The sequence below is a fragment of the Medicago sativa genome, chromosome 8 (genome assembly GCF_051527215.1).
Source record: "Medicago sativa cultivar Bolivia chromosome 8, Bolivia_mono, whole genome shotgun sequence".
In the NCBI taxonomy this organism is placed as follows: domain Eukaryota; kingdom Viridiplantae; phylum Streptophyta; class Magnoliopsida; order Fabales; family Fabaceae; genus Medicago; species Medicago sativa.
Window position 1 is genome coordinate 86,676,917 of NC_140756.1, and position 18,072 is coordinate 86,694,988.

Consider the following 18,072-nt stretch of genomic DNA (forward strand, 5'->3'; position numbering starts at 1 on the left):
TTTCAACCACCAATACGTTTGGATGTTATCCAATACGTTTTTTTACTTATAGTCAAATTTGAATTTCAAATATTTTTATTTACATTATTGAATACAGGCATGTATGTTGTTGAATTGTGACGAGAGAATAGTAAAAATAACTATTCTCCATTATTATTTTTTTGAATAAACTATTCACCATTATACTTATTTTTATAAAAATCGTGGATGGAATTTTTTTTATTAATCATAGTGATAATACATGCATGAAGGAATTTGAATCTTGTACTTTGAACCTCAAGTGTATTATTCCTTATATCTATACTATATTTCTATCTATACTGTATATAAAGAAAACACCTCATTTTAGCTTTTTTGGGCTGACTTTTTCTTTCAATTCCTTTATCATTTAAAAAGTGTAACAAACTATATGAGCATATTTATACATACTTTTTCATTATCTCAATTATACCATTAAACAACTTTTTCTACAATAAAGATCGTTGTTGGTGTCATTAAAAAAAAGAATTTAGATTATATTTTTTTGTTATATTGTTGGTGCCATTGAAATAAATAATCATGATTAGTTTGGTTTGTTATAATTTGAAAGCAACAAACATTTATATTTTTAGTTTTAATCCAAATCAAAATTTCATAAAAAAAAGGGTTAATAGTGTTTTTCACCCCTGTAATATACGTCATTTCCGGTTTTCGCCACTGTAAAAATTCTGGTTTGATTTATGCCCTTGTAAAAAAAAATTTTTTTTCGGGAATACCACCCTCTTCACTCCAACTCAGCAAATCAGCCTATGTGGCGCTGACATGGAATTTTATTTTCTTTTTTCTTTTTTTTTCACTTGCCACGTCTATAATTCGTTTTTTTTTTAAAAAAATGTGAAATTTAATTTCGTTTTTTTTTATTCGTTTTTTTATATTAATTTTAAAAACTCATTTTTAATTTTAATTTTAAAAAACTTAAAACTATAAAAAGTAATATACAAAATCATCCCACTCCACTTTCTCTTTCATCCTCTTCTTCTCCATCGATCTTGCTCTTCACCATTTTCACCCTCTTTCGCCACTCATTCAATTTCACCATTTTCTTCCTCTTATGCGTATTGTACTTAAGATTGAAGTGGGTATTTCGTATTCCTCATCCTTTTCGTATTATTAGGGTTCCTGAAATGGGAGGTAGCAAAGCTTCAGCTGTTGGGTATCCAATTGGAGGAAATTTACCAAAGTGTGGTTGTAATCAGATGATGAAATTGTGGGTATCAAATACAGATGAAAATCCAAAGAGGAAATTTTGGAGATGTCGAAACTTTTGGGAGGTAAGTGATTTGAAATCTGATTTGTATGTATTTGGTCAAAAATATATTGTAATGTAAAAATTTGATTTGTTTTTTGTGTAGAACGATTACCATTGTAATTTGTTCATATGGGATGATGAGCTTGAAACACCTAGAGTTAGAGCAATGCTTAAAAAAATTGCTGCAAAGAACAGTGAAGGTGATGGTGGTTTTAGCAACATTGGTTCCAGTACCTTTCAAAATGTGGCCTCAAATAATGATGTGTCCTCAAAGAAGGCTGTAGTTGGGTGTGAAAACTGTTTAGTGATATCTGATTACTTAAAGCAATTTGGCAAAGAGATTGGGAAGGAAATTGGAATTGAATTTGGAAAAGAATTGGGCAAGGATTATGTGCGTGAAAGTGTCTCTGGCAAGCATCTAAAAACTAAGCAGAAGTTGCAGAATGAAAGAAAGAAAAATTCTATCCTACTGTTTGCACTTGTGTTGTCATGGTTTTTTTTTGTTGTTGTATTGAAGTTTATGTGAAACATCATAAGATGTTCAAGTGTATCAGTTGATGTAATATGTTCAAGTGTTCACAATCTAGTTGTTGTATTGTTCCATGAATTGTAGAAATTAGATTTCAGTTTAATGAAAGTTTGGTTTGGTTACATATTACATAGCACATAATTGAAGTGATAATAGATAACACATAATAATGAGGATAAGTTACATTACATAATCATGCACATAAAGTGCTTCAAGTCATTACAACATAATAAACCATAAAGTGATTAAACCTGTCTTAGTCCTAAACCAAAAGATTGCACATTAAGTGCATAATCTTCTAAAAGTCAGAAGCCCAAAATATAGCACATAAAAGTGCTTAAAGTCATTACAGCATAATAATAACATAAAGTGCAGTTACTGGTCTTAGTCATAAACCAAAATATTGCACATTAAGTGCATAAACATGCATCAGCATAAACCAAAATAAAGTGATAACAGTAGCTTAAAGATTTGACAACAACAGATTCCATTCAATTCTCCTTTTCCTGAGGTAAAACAAGACATGGCATCTTCCTGACATAAGGCAGGACAATTCCATCTTTGGAAGTAACTGGACCATCCTCTTGTGTCAGCACTCCTTCTTCAGCTTCATCCAACACAAATGGCTCATCAGCACTAGCACCTGGTCCCTGAATTGCTTTTGTCTTCAACTTCCTTAACCTGTTACTGGTTCTCTTCTGCACCTTAGGTACATTCATCATCCTTGGTCCATTCCTCATTCTGGGTCCATTCATCATCCTTGGCCCATTCATCATTATGAGTCCACTCATCATCATCTTTGGTCCATTAACAACAGGTACTTCACTTTGTTTGACAGCATGAACTTCACTTTCAGAGTTATTGCCAACATCAGTAGATTGGATGTCAGGCATAGAAGCAAAAACTTCATCTGGTATATCACCAAACAAATTGTTGCCTGCAGCTTCAGTCTCAGTGTTGCCTGCAGCTTCATCATGACTAGTGGTTGCACCACCAGTATTCTTGGCAGGTTTCCTCTGTGTCATTCAATCCAAGAGTTAGATTAAATAAAAAATTGAAACACATATTACAAGTTAAACTCAATACAAATTTACCTGTCTCTTGGCAACTTCTGGGTGTTGGACATCACTTTTGCATTTCCTTTTGTTATGACCTATTTTGTCACATTTGGTACATCTACTCCACGCCTTCTCATCCTTCCTCCATTTTCATCAAATTCCCTAATCCTAAGCCTTTTAGGCCTTCCTGGACCTCTTTTGTAGTTAGGTGGCAGGATTTCCTCTGATTCAACTTCAGGCCACATCTCTTGACCATTAATTGCACTAATAGCATTTTCATAACACAGTTCATATGATCTTCTTGAGTAACATGGATCCACAAAGTGTTCAGGGTTTTGCTGCCTATATCCTAATGCTGCAACTGCATGCCTACATGGGATCCCAACCAACTCCCAAAAGCCACATGCACATGTCCTCTTAGCAGTGTTCACAATGAACTGTTGGCCATTATAACTATGGGTTACTTGCCACTCATCACCTATTGACCAGATTGGTGTCCAATGCCCACTCATAAAAACTTCCTTATCTAATCTCTTCCTAGGCATGGGCATAATGTTATGATGCCATCTCTCAAGCTTAACCCTACATGTTGACATCCTATTCATCAAGTAATTCCTAATCCACTCACACATGGTCAGAAAAGGTTTATCCCTAGCAACTAAGATTGTAGCATTAAATGACTCAGACAGGTTATTCATAAGGACATCACATTTAGAGTAATAGCTAAAGGCATGCTTACACCAGCTTTTAGTTGGTTGGCCCATCAACCATTCCCAAGCACCTACATCAAGTTTCTTAATCTCTTCCATCATTGCCTTCCAACCTTGATAATATGTAGCTTTAGCAGCTCCCATCATCAAGTCCCTTATCAGAGTACCTCCACCAAATTTCTTCTTGAAGTTAGCATACAAATGTCTTAGGCAGAACATGTGCTCAACACTCTCAAACATCTCTTCAAACATACTCATTAGTCCCTGGAAAAATATAACAGTAATAATGTTAACATAAAACAAATTGAAATTTCACATAAATGAATGATAACATGAAATGACAGAGAACCACTTACCTTCTGTTGATCTGATATAAATACATATCTCTTGTCCTTCCCAATGTCATCCAACAACAACTCCATGAACCACTTCCAGCTTGCCCTGCACTCAGTTTCAACAATACCAAATGCAAGAGGAAAGTACTGGTCATTTGGGTCTCTGCCAACAGCAATGAGTAGTTGACCCCCATACTTTGTCTTTAGGTGACAACCATCAACCCCAACAAATGGCCTACATCCATTTGTAAACCCTTTTTTGCAGCCATCAAAACAAAAGTAAAAAGAGCCAAACCTGGGTTGTAATCCTAGATCTGGCCTATCAACATTGATTTTCACATTGTTCGAAGAACATACTCTTTTAAGCTCAGCAGCATATCTCCAGATCATTGAGTACTGACCATCAGCATTACCCTCAACAATTTTCTGTGCTATCTGTTTTGCTTTCCATGCCCTACCTTTGGTGATCTCCACTGCATGATTCTTCCTCATGTCATCCATGTTGTCCTCTATGGTCACCTTCTTATTTGTTTGGAGCTTCTTAACTACAGCAAACTCAGCCACCCACCTAGAACAAGCAGATTTGTTTTTTCTGTTTCCTTGCACAAGTGTGGTCTTTATGTAAAGTCTTTATCTGATAAGTGTGGCTGGACCCCACCTTAGAGCAAAAGACCAAATAACCACATTCTTCCTTGCAAACTACCCTTACCCTTCCTGGCTCATTTTTTGGCATCTTTATTTGATGCCCTTTCAGCACATTCCACTTAATTATTGCATCCTTGAACTCTTTCATTGAATTAAACTCCATACCTAACTTAAACTGATATTGTGCATTTAATTGTTCCTTTCTAAACTTTTCATATTTGGGCCCACTCTCATGGTCAGAGTTATCAGGATCTGAGCTATCTAGTTCATCACTATGATACTCTTCTTCTTCATCATCAACTTTCTTCCCTTTCCCTTTAAGTGTAGGCATTTTCACTTTCAGCTTTCCCTTAGGAGTGTTACTCTTCAATGGTGATTTTGAAGCACAAGTCTTAATCCTCACAGACTTCCCATCAACATCTACTCTATTAGTTCCATTCACAGGTGCATCCACTTCAACAGGTGCATCCACTTCAACATATGTAAACCCATCATTAAGTGCAGTAGCCCTCTCATCCTCACTGTCATCAAACTTCACACCTTTGGCACCACCATCATCACTTGAATACATGTACAAATTGTCTTCATCTTCCTCACTAGATCCATTCAAATCCAGAAATCTAGGTAGATCAGTCTTGACAAACATATCAGTAACATTATGTTCTACATAAATGTGTCCATTAACTTCACTACCTACAACATGTATGGCAATCTCATCTGCTATATGGTCCTGGTCAACGTGAACAAACTCATTCAATACCTCATCCATTTTACACCAAAGCCTAAACTCATGTTCTTGATAACCCCAGCTACACACAAGTTTCCTAATTACACCTACTTTCCAAGCATCTGGAACTAAGTCAGACACAATGGTTTGAATCCCACCTCTGTAGTATATGGTTTCCTCCCTAACAAACTCTCCACAATGGTGAAAAATGCAGGTGAACTTACTGTTGCTCTGTACACAAAAAAATTGACCAATACCAGTAAGACACGTGTCTTATAAGACCCCACGCAGCACAATAGACAAACAACAACAATAAACATGTTCAAAACGAATAAAAAACCCTAAAAAATAACATGTTGTTTAACGTTTTCCTCCTTTCCCTCATTTACAGGACCACAACGACAATAAACATAGAAGAAACGATTCCTACTCAAACAAAAACACTAGAAAGTAAAGGGATTTAAAAAACTTCGCAAAGTATACAACTTACATCAGTAACCGGAGCTCCACCGTTGTTCTTCACCGCAGATTGTCCTTCGTCCGTTACATGCATCTTCTTGTCATGCTTCGTATTCATCTTCTCTCCTTGGTTCGTCACCTTCGTTACTTTCGCAGCAACCGTCTTCTTCTTCTTTCCTGGGTTTTTCGTTTTCTTCTTCGCAACTTTGTTCATCGTTTTCAATGGATTCTCTGGGTTTCGATTTCTTCTTTTCTGGGTTTCGATTTCTGTACGATTTGGGTTAGAGTACTTAGGGTTTCTGAGAATTTAGAATGGCAAGGGTCTAAACAGGAAAAAATCTGTATATTACTTTTTATAGTTTTAAGTTTTTTAAAATTAAAATTAATAATGAGTTTTTAAAATTAATATAAAAAAACGAAATTAAATTTCACATTTTTAAAAAAAAAAAAAAACGAATTATAGACGTGGCAAGTGAAAAAAAAAGAAAAAAAATAAAATTCCATGTCAGCTCCACATAGGCTGATTTTCTGAGTTGGAGGGAAGAGGGTGGTATTCCGGGAATTTTTTTTTTTACAAGGGCATAAATCAAACCGGAATTTTTACAGGGGCGAAAACCGGAAATGGCCTATATTACAGGGGTGAAAAACACTATTAACCCTAAAAAAAACACGCTTAATAATTTTCAAACATTAACGCAATAAAAAGAGAAAAAAATTGTCAATTCTTTTTAAATAAAAATTGTCAAGATTATAACGGAGCCTCCAAATTGTCGGAGACAACCCTGCTCATGCAGAAAATAAGAGAAAAAAAACTAGCAAAACAAACTAATTTTGCTCAAAATCAACCCAAAACACTAACTAACAAAATCATCTATCAAATCCTAGAAATGGAACTCAGAATTGCAACCAAAAAAATAAAACATAAAATGAAGGTTTATGCATATTCCCACATTTGAAACGAAAGAAAGCTTGCTTTATCGAGATGAGGAAAAATATTCAAGATCATCCTTGAAATTTTGAATGCCTTATGTAAAACATGAAGACATTACATTTTTTTTATTACACGCAACACACATGCATGCATGCACGCACGCACACACAAACAATGTACCCACTCATGGGTGCACACAAACTACGTCAAAACATTATGTGCTATGTATGGTACACCTTCTACTTCTGCATATGTTGTTTTTTCCTTCTCTAATGTACGTGCTAACCTAAAATCACTTAAACATGCATTGATACCGGAGTCCAACATTATTTTGCATGCTTTCAGGTCTCTATGAACTAGATTATTAAAAAAAAAAGTATTTGTGAACTAGAGTTTGATCAAATTCATTGTGTGTGTAATTTAATGTTGATGGTAAATTGGATAAGATTTTGTATCTTAAATGTCCCTTAATGGAGTTTTGCTTATTATTTCTTTACAAAATATATGGTTGTCTAAACTTTCATTTGGCTTGTAGGCGCAAACTTAGAGTAATACGCCATTTTTGTGTCAACATCCTGCATTTTATTTTCAAATTATTAAATTTAACAAACAAACTAAAATATTTTATATAGTTTTTTAATTAATAATATGTTTGTATATAGTTTAATAAACTAATGGTTCCAAAATGGAACCATTAGCTAGTAAAAAAATATCAAATTTGAGTAGCTAATGGTTTAATGAATTAGTTTCTCATAATCTAATTTCACAACATTCATCATCAATTACTAACTAATGGTTTTATACATCGAATTTATTGTTGCCACCATGTAGTGCAGTGAACGCCCTCACCAACCGTTAGAGTTGTTTTTTACTCGAAAGATAAAGAGGTATTGAATGAAGCGTTTTTTTCAGCATCATCCCAGAGTTTAAATGGGTTTTTTAGAAAGATTGTGTTAGACTTGTTAAGCAGGGAGATGACGGTTTCACTTCCAGTGTTGTTTGAAGTGATCGGGAAGGTTCTATGGTAAATAGATGTCCTAGGTATGACATCAAAAAGGTTGGCGTTGGTGAAATTGAAGGGTCCGTAAAAGTGAGTTTTGGTTTTAAGGTTTAGAGCTAAAGAGGTTGTTGCTGGGAAGAGGTGAAGAATACCGATGAGGGGAGTGAGGTAAGCAATGGGAAGCATTGTAGCTGGGAGTGTGTGGTTAATTATGGATCGATATATATATATATATATATATATATATATATATATATATATATTAATGGTTGCCTTCGTCTGAGGAAAAACAAAATTTGAAGGTGATAGGTTTGCGTTGTTTTACTTTCTACCATGTTTCCTTCAAATTTGAATCTGGTGTATTTGGTCATTAATGAAGAATGTGGATACTTATGCAGATTGTATGTATGTGCAGGGAAGGGGCCATTGAAAAAAGTAAAAAAAAAATTGTTCTATCTATACTTGTTAGAGGTGTGCTAGATCATAAAACTGCATCTATGCCTGAAACAACAACTATAAATGTGCAGCCTAATCCAGAAGTTGATTAGCAAGCCTCCCAAGACTTCCACCGTCTCCAAATCCTTCTAAAATTGTGAGGAGAAAGAGTACAAAGATCTTCTAACCTAGAGACAAAAAGAACCCAACAAAACTAATTATATTCAAGATAAGAGGAAAGCCAACACCTAAACCAATATTCAACAATTTTATGTTTTTACCCTTTTCACCAAAAACCTCAATTGAAATACTCCATTTAAGTACACAATTTAAATCATCGGTGCTTTTCATCTTATCTCTACAAAACACCTTGATAGAAACTTCCAATTTCTTGTCATGTTCCTTTATAAACTACACCAAATCCACCTTGTCCAAGCTTCAATTTGTCATCAAAGTTATTGGTAGCTTTATTCAATTCTTTAAATTGAAATCATTTGGTTGTTCCCGATAAACTCTACAATCTCACTTATATCTTGGAATCAAAACGATTTTCACTATTCTTCTTCTTATAAACATAACAACGCCCAAATTCAGTACCAATAAAAATCAACACCGAGATAGGAACACCAACGGCTAAACCAATACTCAATGAATTTCCCTTTTCTTTAAAAACCTCAATCGAAATATTCTATTTCAACACACAATTTAACTCAGCAGTATTTCCCGTTGAAGCAGATAATCCAAAATAAGATTTTTGATAATTAACCACCTTTTTTTAGATCAAGATCCAAACTTAAAACTGGTTTAGAGGGTTTTGCAACTATAGGTAAATCCATTGTATGTTGCGCCGCCATGTAAACATCGATTATTTTATGGTTTCCATTGTCTTATATCCATAAAACACATAACCGAGTTCTGTTTGTAGCGATTTTCAAATCGAGATGAAATGTAAAATGGAAATGAATGTCATTTATGGCGAGCCCCGTGTGGTTGTTGTTAGAGTCAAAGTATTGTTTAACTGTGTCAAGATCGATGACAACAAAACACTTGGTGGAGTTATCGTCTGTGGAGGCGTTTGTTAAACTAAGGTATCCGCCGGAGTTATTAAGAGGGATAGAGAGAGCAAAGTCATTTGTAAGATTCTCAGCCCTGTGTGGAACATGAAGTCGGCGGTGTCCTACCTTTTTTGTGCATGACACACATGCACGCACACACGCATGCGTGCACGCGCGCATGCGCACACTCACTAATTTAAACATTTGGTGCCCTTGAAAAATGGATCCCTATGCAACCTCACCTCCAACACACCCTTAGTGTCACCTTTGAAAATATTTCTACACAAATGGAGGTGGAATGGTTTTGCGAAAATAATGATAAATAGAGGAAAAGGAAAGGAAGATGAGAGAAAGAGGATGTGATAGAATGAAGAAGGTGGAGATGAATAGTTTGATTTGGAAATTAAATTTCAAATAAGGGATGGTTAGATCTTTTCGAGGGGTGTATACTCAGATAAAACAAGTTTGATGTGCACCCTGATGGTTGTAAGATCACTAGATGCGAACAAAGATAAATTTATAAATTGAGAAAACGATGAGGAATTAATTGGTCCCAAAGTACTATATTGGCAAAATTACACAATTAGTCCCTTAACTTAATTTTAGGTAACACTTTCGTCCTTTGTCATTTTTTTTGTCACGATTAAGTCCTTTATGTTATAAAATATCAACATAGTTATCCTTTTTTATGAAAAAAATAATCAAAAACTCCAAAAAAAATTCATCAAATTCATAGACAAACGCAAATCTTCATCATACAAACCTAGAAAATAAAACTTCTTTGAAAAAAATCTCATAGAAAATGATAAGATATTGTCATTTTATAACATAAAGGACTAAATCGTGACAAAAAAAAGATAAAGACGAAAAAGAATAACGGCAGTGGTGGAATCTGGTGGTGGTGGTTGGAAGTGAGTGGTGGTGTTTGAGGAGAGAAGAAGAGCTTTTTTGGTGTTGTCGTCGTGAGAGAGAAGAACAATTTTTATTTTTTTTTGAAAATGCGAAAAATGGAATTTGACGGAAAAGAATAACGGCAGTTACTAATTTGACGGAAAAGACTTTTTTGAAAACTGAAGCAAAAATTGAGGGACCAAAATGATGATTTTAAGACTTATGAGACCAAAATGAAAACTGGTAATTAGTTGAGGGACCATTGGATTAATTTAGCCTTTGACATAACTTATAAACATACCTACAAACCTCAGTCCTTTGAATCGATTATTCCATTTAGTCTTTATTATAAGAAAACATTTATGGGAGCTCCTAATATGAACCCCTAAATTAAAGGACCATGGGTGAACCTCAACAAATGACCTGCTGTAGTCTCTCACCGTTATTTGGGATAAAAAGCTACTTGCAAAAAAAAAATCCTTTCATCTTCTTTAAACACTCAAAACCCAACCCATATTTCATATGCTTTGACTTCCACAACCACGACACTATCCTTATTCCACTGAAATGAGAGTGTGCTAGATTTCAGTACTAGTTAATCTCTGTCATACAAGAGGATTGAAGGCCCTCTTTCTCTCCTCCAAAAATGTTCAAACTTTTCACTTTCTGCTACTTGTCCCTAATTTTCCTTGATTGATCAGAATCTGAACCAATTCTTGTGGCCCACTAACATAACAACTCTGTTGGATATTTGGATCTGTGATAAGTTTTAGGAACAAAAGGTTCCTTTTTTGGATTCAACAACGTTGAACAATAATTCTAATTTTCGGCTAAGTTTCAATGGATGATTTGACACCTTTTCTGAACAAAATAGCTCTAATAAAATCAACTCAATATTATAGAAAGAGTAAAGATAAGATGTTCTCGGTCTGTTCAAGTTCAACTCTAATGGTTTTTCAAGCTCCAGTTTCATTTCAACACTAGCTAAATTTTAAGTAATTGTTTTTCTAATGGTTGTCGTTCTCCTGGCATATTTTATGAAAGATCAGCAAATCACCTCCTACATTACAGTTTATGAAGATTATTCGTTAAGATTTACAGTTTACTTTAATGGAAAAAAAAAATCAAATATTTTGAAATTTCCTATCAACAAGATTTCGATAGATGAAATGAGTTTTACTTTTTTAGTTGAGGAAGACAAAATAAGTATTTTTTCCCCTAAAAGATATGACTGGCTACAGCAGGTCATTTGTTTAGGTTCACCCATGGTCCTTTAATTTAGGGGTCCATATTAGGGGCTCCGAACATTTATTTATTTTATTAAAAAAATTTGGTCATGTTTATAAGAAAATGTTACAACTTTTAAGATGTAATTATTACCTAAAAGATTTTTCTACATCTCATTTGATGATTTTTTTTAATATTAGTGAATATATTTAATGTTTCACAACTTTTTATAAGGATAAACTCTCTCGAGTCTCAATTATAATTTATAAGTAACTTTTTACTTTTATGTTCATTCATTATTTATTTAATGAACCTAAAAAATAAGAAGTTACTTATAATTAAGATCAGATGAAGTCTTTTGCAAAAATATTTAAAAAAACTACAACAATTAATGATTACATTGGTTTTAAGGTTTTTATTCTTATAACAAGAATCAGGTGTAACCAACTCCACCGCGAGTCTTCATTCTGTAGTCCATTTGTCCTTTATTCGGCAGAACCACGAAACACAAATCTTTCAACATTCGGTAGGTTCATTTGGCAAACAAAGTTCTCACAAACATCGTCAACCTACTCCAGGAATAGAACGTGTGACTCGCTCGAGTAAAAGAAAATAAAGATAAATTCATACGGTAATCGCAACTCAAATCAAAGTGGCTCCACAAATTCAACAAACGACTTCAGTGAATTCTTTTCTAACGGGGTAAATTACCAAACAGTCTATTGAAATTATACAAACTAATGTTCGACATCAACATATTGTTATACTGGTTACATCCCCTAACAACAATTTTCCCCAAATTAAACTTCTTCAGGTGCAATTGTCACTTTATAATGAATCCTATACCTATAATAATAAATATAACCTTCAGTTCAGCCTAAACATATGCAACAATCATCAAAGAAAGACAAGCCAATCAACAGACTATTTGGTTCACTCAACCTTATCGTTATGCCCCACATTTAGTAAAGAAGAAAGAGACAGCCATTACTGAAGTGGGATAAAAAGAAGGCAAAGATAGAGATTATCAACAATTATACGGCTCATACCTATCCACAGTTGGCTATTCCTCTAATAATTGAAAAATATGACATATATTTGTATGTCTGGATACAATACAAGTAATCTAAATAATGATGGTTTTCTTGTTTGTAAACATGAATTTGGTAAACTTAGTTACTCTAAATGAGAGAACTAAAGTAATCTTTAAACCTCTTCCATTGACTATAAATGATAAAAAAACATTGTATGTACTGAATTATAATAAGTTTTACATCAATAAATGTTCAACAATTTTATTAACCGACAATAGATTGATCTACGATAAGGAACGTTGACCCTTTGAGCAAGTGGTTACGAGTTTAATCTATAATCGTGCTGAAAAAATTCAGTTGAAAGGAAAGAACACACATGTTCTCTGACAGAGATTAGTCACTGTTAAACAGTGTCGGAATCTTCGTTACTATATCATGGTAAACAAATATATAATTTTTTTGTTATAAAATCGGTTTCATTCAAAATCGCTCAAACATGTTATGTATATCTCAGTTTAACTGGATATAAAAAAATAATACCTAAATGTCATGTTTCTAAAATAAAGAAATAAAAATGAAATATGTTTGGAAACCAAACACAAATTTAAATCCTTTTACAAACACCAGTAGAGGAATGAATTTTACATTTAACATTTATGTGCATTTTTGGAATGATAATAGATTTGTGGTAATCACCGTGGTAATGCGATTTTGTTGAAGTTATAGAGTGTAGTTTTTACAAATTTATGATGAGTTGATGACCCACCCTAATTGTGTTAAACTCATTGTGAATATAATATTGTGGTTTATTTGACATTGAAAACAAAGATGGTACACATCAAGTCCAAAATTATATTTTGTAGTTTAGACTTGTTTCAATCAGAAACTCCTAAGACCATCTCCAATAAAACTATTTTTAATTGTGTTTTAAATGATTCTCGAATGTACATATTCTTCATTTTATATTTTTAATTGCATATCTAATAAACATCCAATCTCTTCATTTCAAAGTCTAAAAAAATATATGAATCTCACAAATAACTCTAGATCCTTATATTTCAACACTGATTTATTTATTCCATGTAAAAAATACACTAATTTAAGAAAGAGAGGGACCATTATTATACAAGATACTCTCCCAAATAGACACACCTTTAAACGAGCCCCCATATAAGTATTTGATACCAAAAGCTTATAGGATAAGCTCCTTCCATCGGAGAAGCTCTAACTGCATTATATTAGAAGACATTTACATAATTATTGCTAATATATTCCATAGACAACATATAATTATTAACTAATAGAAGCATATATAGGTTTAAGGATTTAAGCAACCAAGTATCTAGAGTAATTGTCTAACAATAGATGATGTAACAGCTGAAACATCATGCATAGCATTGTTCTGTTTTGTGAGTGGAGATTTCCCATTGAACTCACTCTCACAATAAGTAGCCTCATTAGCAGCATCATTTGCACCATCTTCTGCAAACTTAGGGTCCCCTTTCTCCAAAGCTTCAATAGCTTGAGGTATATCAGCTATCAAAATTGCTCTGTATTTGTCACCACAAGAACTCAAAGCTTTCCTAGCTCCATTTCTCAACCTTTGTAGCTGGTGGATTCTATTTAATCCATCGTTTGCTTTTGCTTTCATCACTTTCACCATGATTTGTGCTAGCCCTGTTACATCACCAGCAGAGGTACCAGAATATGCCTTCAAAGACTGAAGGCAAACATTGTAATTTGGTGTTTTTTTGCAAGTGTTTTCTATGAGTGATAGTTTTTCATCCTTTGAATGGAAATTAGTACTTCTGCTTTGGATTGTTGGTATTGAAATTATGATAACAATAGCTTGAAGGAATAAGCAAAGAGTTAGAGGCTTAAAATTTGTCATTGTTAATTTTCAAAAAGAGAATGATTGATTGATTGTACCTAGAAGCAATGTGCTAGGCCATTTTATAGTGTAGGAAAAAAGTTATTAGGGATTGATTGTTGTACGCATTTTTCCACATATGTAACGTTTTTCTAAGGGGAAATAGTCACTTTGGTCCTTGAATGAGTGACGAGTGGTCATAATAGTCCCTCAATGTATCGAAATAGCAAAATAGTCCCTGATTGTGCACTTTGTTAGTCAAAATAGTCTTTGATATTAAAATATTTCGTTAATATTGTCATATTAGTTCTTCAATAGACTTACTTATTGTCATATTAGTTCTTATACGTACTTACTTATTGTCATTTTAGTCCTTATATCAAAAGAGTTATTGTGAGTATTAAGGGGTTATTTAAGCTTTAGGAACTATTTTGACTAACAAAGTGGACAATCAGATACTATTTTGGAATTTTGATACATTGAAGGACTATTGTGACTACTTGCTACACATTGAGGGACCAAAGTGACTATTACCCCTTTTTCTAAATCAACTTTGTCTATAAAAATATTAAAGTACAACTTTTCTTAAAAAAAATGTACAATTACATATCATCTTTAAGGATTCATATCCCTTATTATATTTTTGAACAAATATCCCTTATTATATTATATGATATCTACCATATTGAACCGTATTTTGCTTTATATACGATAAATTGAGTGGGTAAAAAATTATAAAGCTACTTTGTACATCCTATTGGATCAAAAAGAAAAAAGACTTGGTACATCCAGGTCTTACAGCATAATTAGTGGTTTGATTGTGATAGCATTTTATGTGAAATCTTAGATTTAGATCCGAATTACTATACCCCCCCATCATACGTGTTTTGTAAGTATGCATCAACTATTAGGTCAAAAACAAAAACAAAAATGAAAAGTAGTATATTTAACATGCATATGAAGAAAATGAAAAGTAGTATATTTAACTTTTCAACATGCACTAGTGGTATACCCGTGCTGACGCACGGGTACAGTAATTGTTTAATATTTAAATTATTGTAATAAAAATTTAGATAGTCATGGATTAATTAGAAAATGACATGAAATTATTTATGGTTTATAATGTAAAAATAAGAAGTTGGTATGATTATTGAATGTATATCAAATATTTTATTGATAAACTATCAAAATTTGAGAGAGAAATTGTATTTTTTTAAAATTCATATGTAAATAGAAAAAAGGAAAATAAATTATGGTTATAGTAGGACAAAAATAATGTAAATAGAAAATGGATTTAAGAAATTTAAAATATTGATTGTCTTATTTAATGAATCCATGGTAAAGTGAATGAGTGAATAAGTAGGGTGTAAAAGCAAAAAAGTGTGTTGGGCCGCCGAAAATATATAAGTTAGGATGGCTTAGCCCAAAAACATACATGGACCACCTGTTATATAAAAATATGCAGTAGGTGTGCAATTGCAGGCATAGTGCTGTTTTCATCACATAACAAAATTGGTTGCAGTTTGCTTATTCCAGGCATAGTGCTGTTTTCATCACATAACAAAATTGGTTGCAGTTTGCTTATTCCTGTCATCATGTCTTGTTCAAAGAGGTAAAAATCATATGTAAAGTAACATCTCTTCGATATCTTTACTTGTGTATTAAAGATTTTTTTGTTCAAGTATTATATTACAAATGGAATGGTTGTTCTTAACAGCGGGGGTTCCAAAAACCATGATTCAGAAGAAGAATGCTACCAGTCATTTACCAAGGAAGGTTACTATGTTCCTGGTTCTGATCCAGTTCCAAAATTTGACATGCAATATGATGACTATAAGGAACCAGAGCCGGTACCTCCATGTCTAAGAGTTACAAACAATTCATGGGAGATTTTAGTTAGTTCTGCACATCTTCGTCCAACTTATGCTGTTGTAAGTGTTTTATGGTTGTTTTAATATTTGTTAAATTTGTTGTGTTATTTATAAACACTGGATTGGTGTATGTTTTACAGCGTATTCCTATACACATAGGAGTCGAAATTCTAAAGGCAGATCAGAAGCAAATCACACTGACCTTGGTTGATTCAGATGAAGATGGTATTGAAGATATCAACTGTGATGTTTTTTTTGAAGATGGTGATAAGATGAAGAGGTACATAGGGCAAGGGTGGAATGATTTTGTTAAGAAATGTAATGTGGAAGTTGATGATAGGCTTTTGTTTCAAATTTACAACAATAATCCTTTCAATTGCTATGTGAAATTTCTGGAGAGGGATGTTTGAATCTTTATGTATAGTTGGAGTTTTTTATCTTGTTTGGGATGTGTTTGTAGCAGTTGTTGTTGAATAAGTATTGTTGTACTTGTAGTATTTTAGGTATATTTATAATTATTTGTAATTGTAACGTGATGTACTATGTGTGATTTAATAATGTTTTGTTTTGTATTGTAATATTATTGTGATAGTTTTGGTTAGTGATGTTTATATTCGACAGTTAATGAAAACCACGAAATCTATGACTATAATTATAACAAAACCATTTTGTTTATACCTGGCCTAATATTCTTGCAGCACACATAGTTCCAATAGGAATCTGTTGAATGATAGTTTGATGAGATTCCATAATTTGAGTTAGCCAATTTTGTAGTTGAATAGTGGAGAAAATAAGTGATGTAGATAATTATGATTGTCATTGGGTATATATAATATGAGATTACTAATAACATTGATCTGTACAATATTAATTATCAAATTAGTGACAACATTAAATATAAAATGTTAAAATATGTTGGAAATGAAAAAAGGTTGATGAAGGAAGATATGGTAAGGCATCTTGGCAGATTTGGTTTGCTGCACTGCCACGAAAAAACCAAAAATATTAGCTGGATAGCATGCATGTTATGAGGAAGTATTGGTTTTTTTGAATTTGAAAGAATCTACACTATCTGATTGCAGTAAGTTTGCATTGATGTGTTAAATCTAGACTGAGGGAAAAGACTTATGAAAAAGAATAAATGCATGTGAAGTAGGAGGTAGAAATAATGCAGTAAATAGCTCGACCAACACTGCTGTCATATTAAAGGTTACAATGAGAAAGTGAGTTAGATAATGAAACATATCAATAGTGAACAGACCTAACATATTAACTCACTAACAATTTAAGTGTGCTTATTAAGAAAAATGTGGGCTTGAAAAAGTGTCAATTACCCGATATCCAAGCCCATTAAGGTTGGTGACAACTTGGTTGTGCTTTATAAATTATAGGACGTCTGTAATAAGTACAACAACAATAAGAAGATGTAACTGTGCAAACATATATTAGAATTATATGCGGTCCTTATACGCCCCAAAAAGTGTCAAACAAAAAGTAATAGTTAAATTCAACCTTCAATAATGCACATTGAAGTAATATTATGTGTCTGTAAAGTAGCACGTTGTCCAAAAAATGGGTCTTGTTTGATTCTTAAAGCAATATTCTGTAAGTGATAGGATATATGAGGGAAAGTAATAGTTAAATTCAACCTTCAATGATGCACATGCATGACTGTTTGTTTTTTGTTTGTATCTCCATTCTACCTCCCATGGTATGGTGTATGAAAATATACAATTAATTGGACTGAAAAAGCTTGAGTATTATGGTTGGGAAGTTCATTAATTGACTTTGGTGTGAAATAGATCGCCTTAAAATCTATAGTTTGTTGGGAAAACATTTGAAGATATATTTATGATATAGCCTCCACAGCTGCAACATCTCATCATCTTGCTGCTATGGCCAACAATGTAAGTAGTTAATTTTCATAATTGTTGTTGTATCATTTTCTTCTGTTATTGATGCAGATATTTTACCATAATACAATTAATAAAAAGCTTCAATGAAGTT

The 18,072-nt window shown here is 33.0% G+C and overlaps 2 protein-coding genes and 3 pseudogenes across 2 annotated transcripts; 2 read left to right on the forward strand and 3 right to left on the reverse strand.

Moving 5' to 3' along the window:
- Positions 1 to 1,163: 1,163 nt before the first annotated feature.
- Positions 1,164 to 1,814, forward strand: LOC146902740 (uncharacterized). Its single transcript, XM_085737166.1, has 2 exons — positions 1,164 to 1,310; positions 1,392 to 1,814. Exons 1-2 carry the CDS (start codon positions 1,164 to 1,166, stop codon positions 1,812 to 1,814), a joined length of 570 nt encoding a protein of 189 aa, XP_085593292.1.
- A 494-nt stretch (positions 1,815 to 2,308) lies between these two features.
- Positions 2,309 to 5,965, reverse strand: LOC146902741 (uncharacterized; annotated as a pseudogene).
- A 2,335-nt stretch (positions 5,966 to 8,300) lies between these two features.
- LOC146902742 (L-type lectin-domain containing receptor kinase S.4-like) lies at positions 8,301 to 9,352 on the reverse strand (annotated as a pseudogene).
- A 4,003-nt stretch (positions 9,353 to 13,355) lies between these two features.
- LOC146902743 (cell wall / vacuolar inhibitor of fructosidase 1 pseudogene) lies at positions 13,356 to 14,276 on the reverse strand (annotated as a pseudogene).
- Positions 14,277 to 15,199: 923 nt separating this feature from the next.
- Positions 15,200 to 16,643, forward strand: LOC146902744 (uncharacterized). The gene is made up of 4 exons (XM_085733212.1): positions 15,200 to 15,676; positions 15,731 to 15,806; positions 15,912 to 16,125; positions 16,206 to 16,643. The coding sequence occupies exons 2-4, from the start codon at positions 15,790 to 15,792 to the stop codon at positions 16,473 to 16,475; spliced, it is 501 nt and encodes a 166-aa protein (XP_085589338.1). The 5' UTR covers positions 15,200 to 15,676; positions 15,731 to 15,789; the 3' UTR covers positions 16,476 to 16,643.
- Positions 16,644 to 18,072: the final 1,429 nt, after the last annotated feature.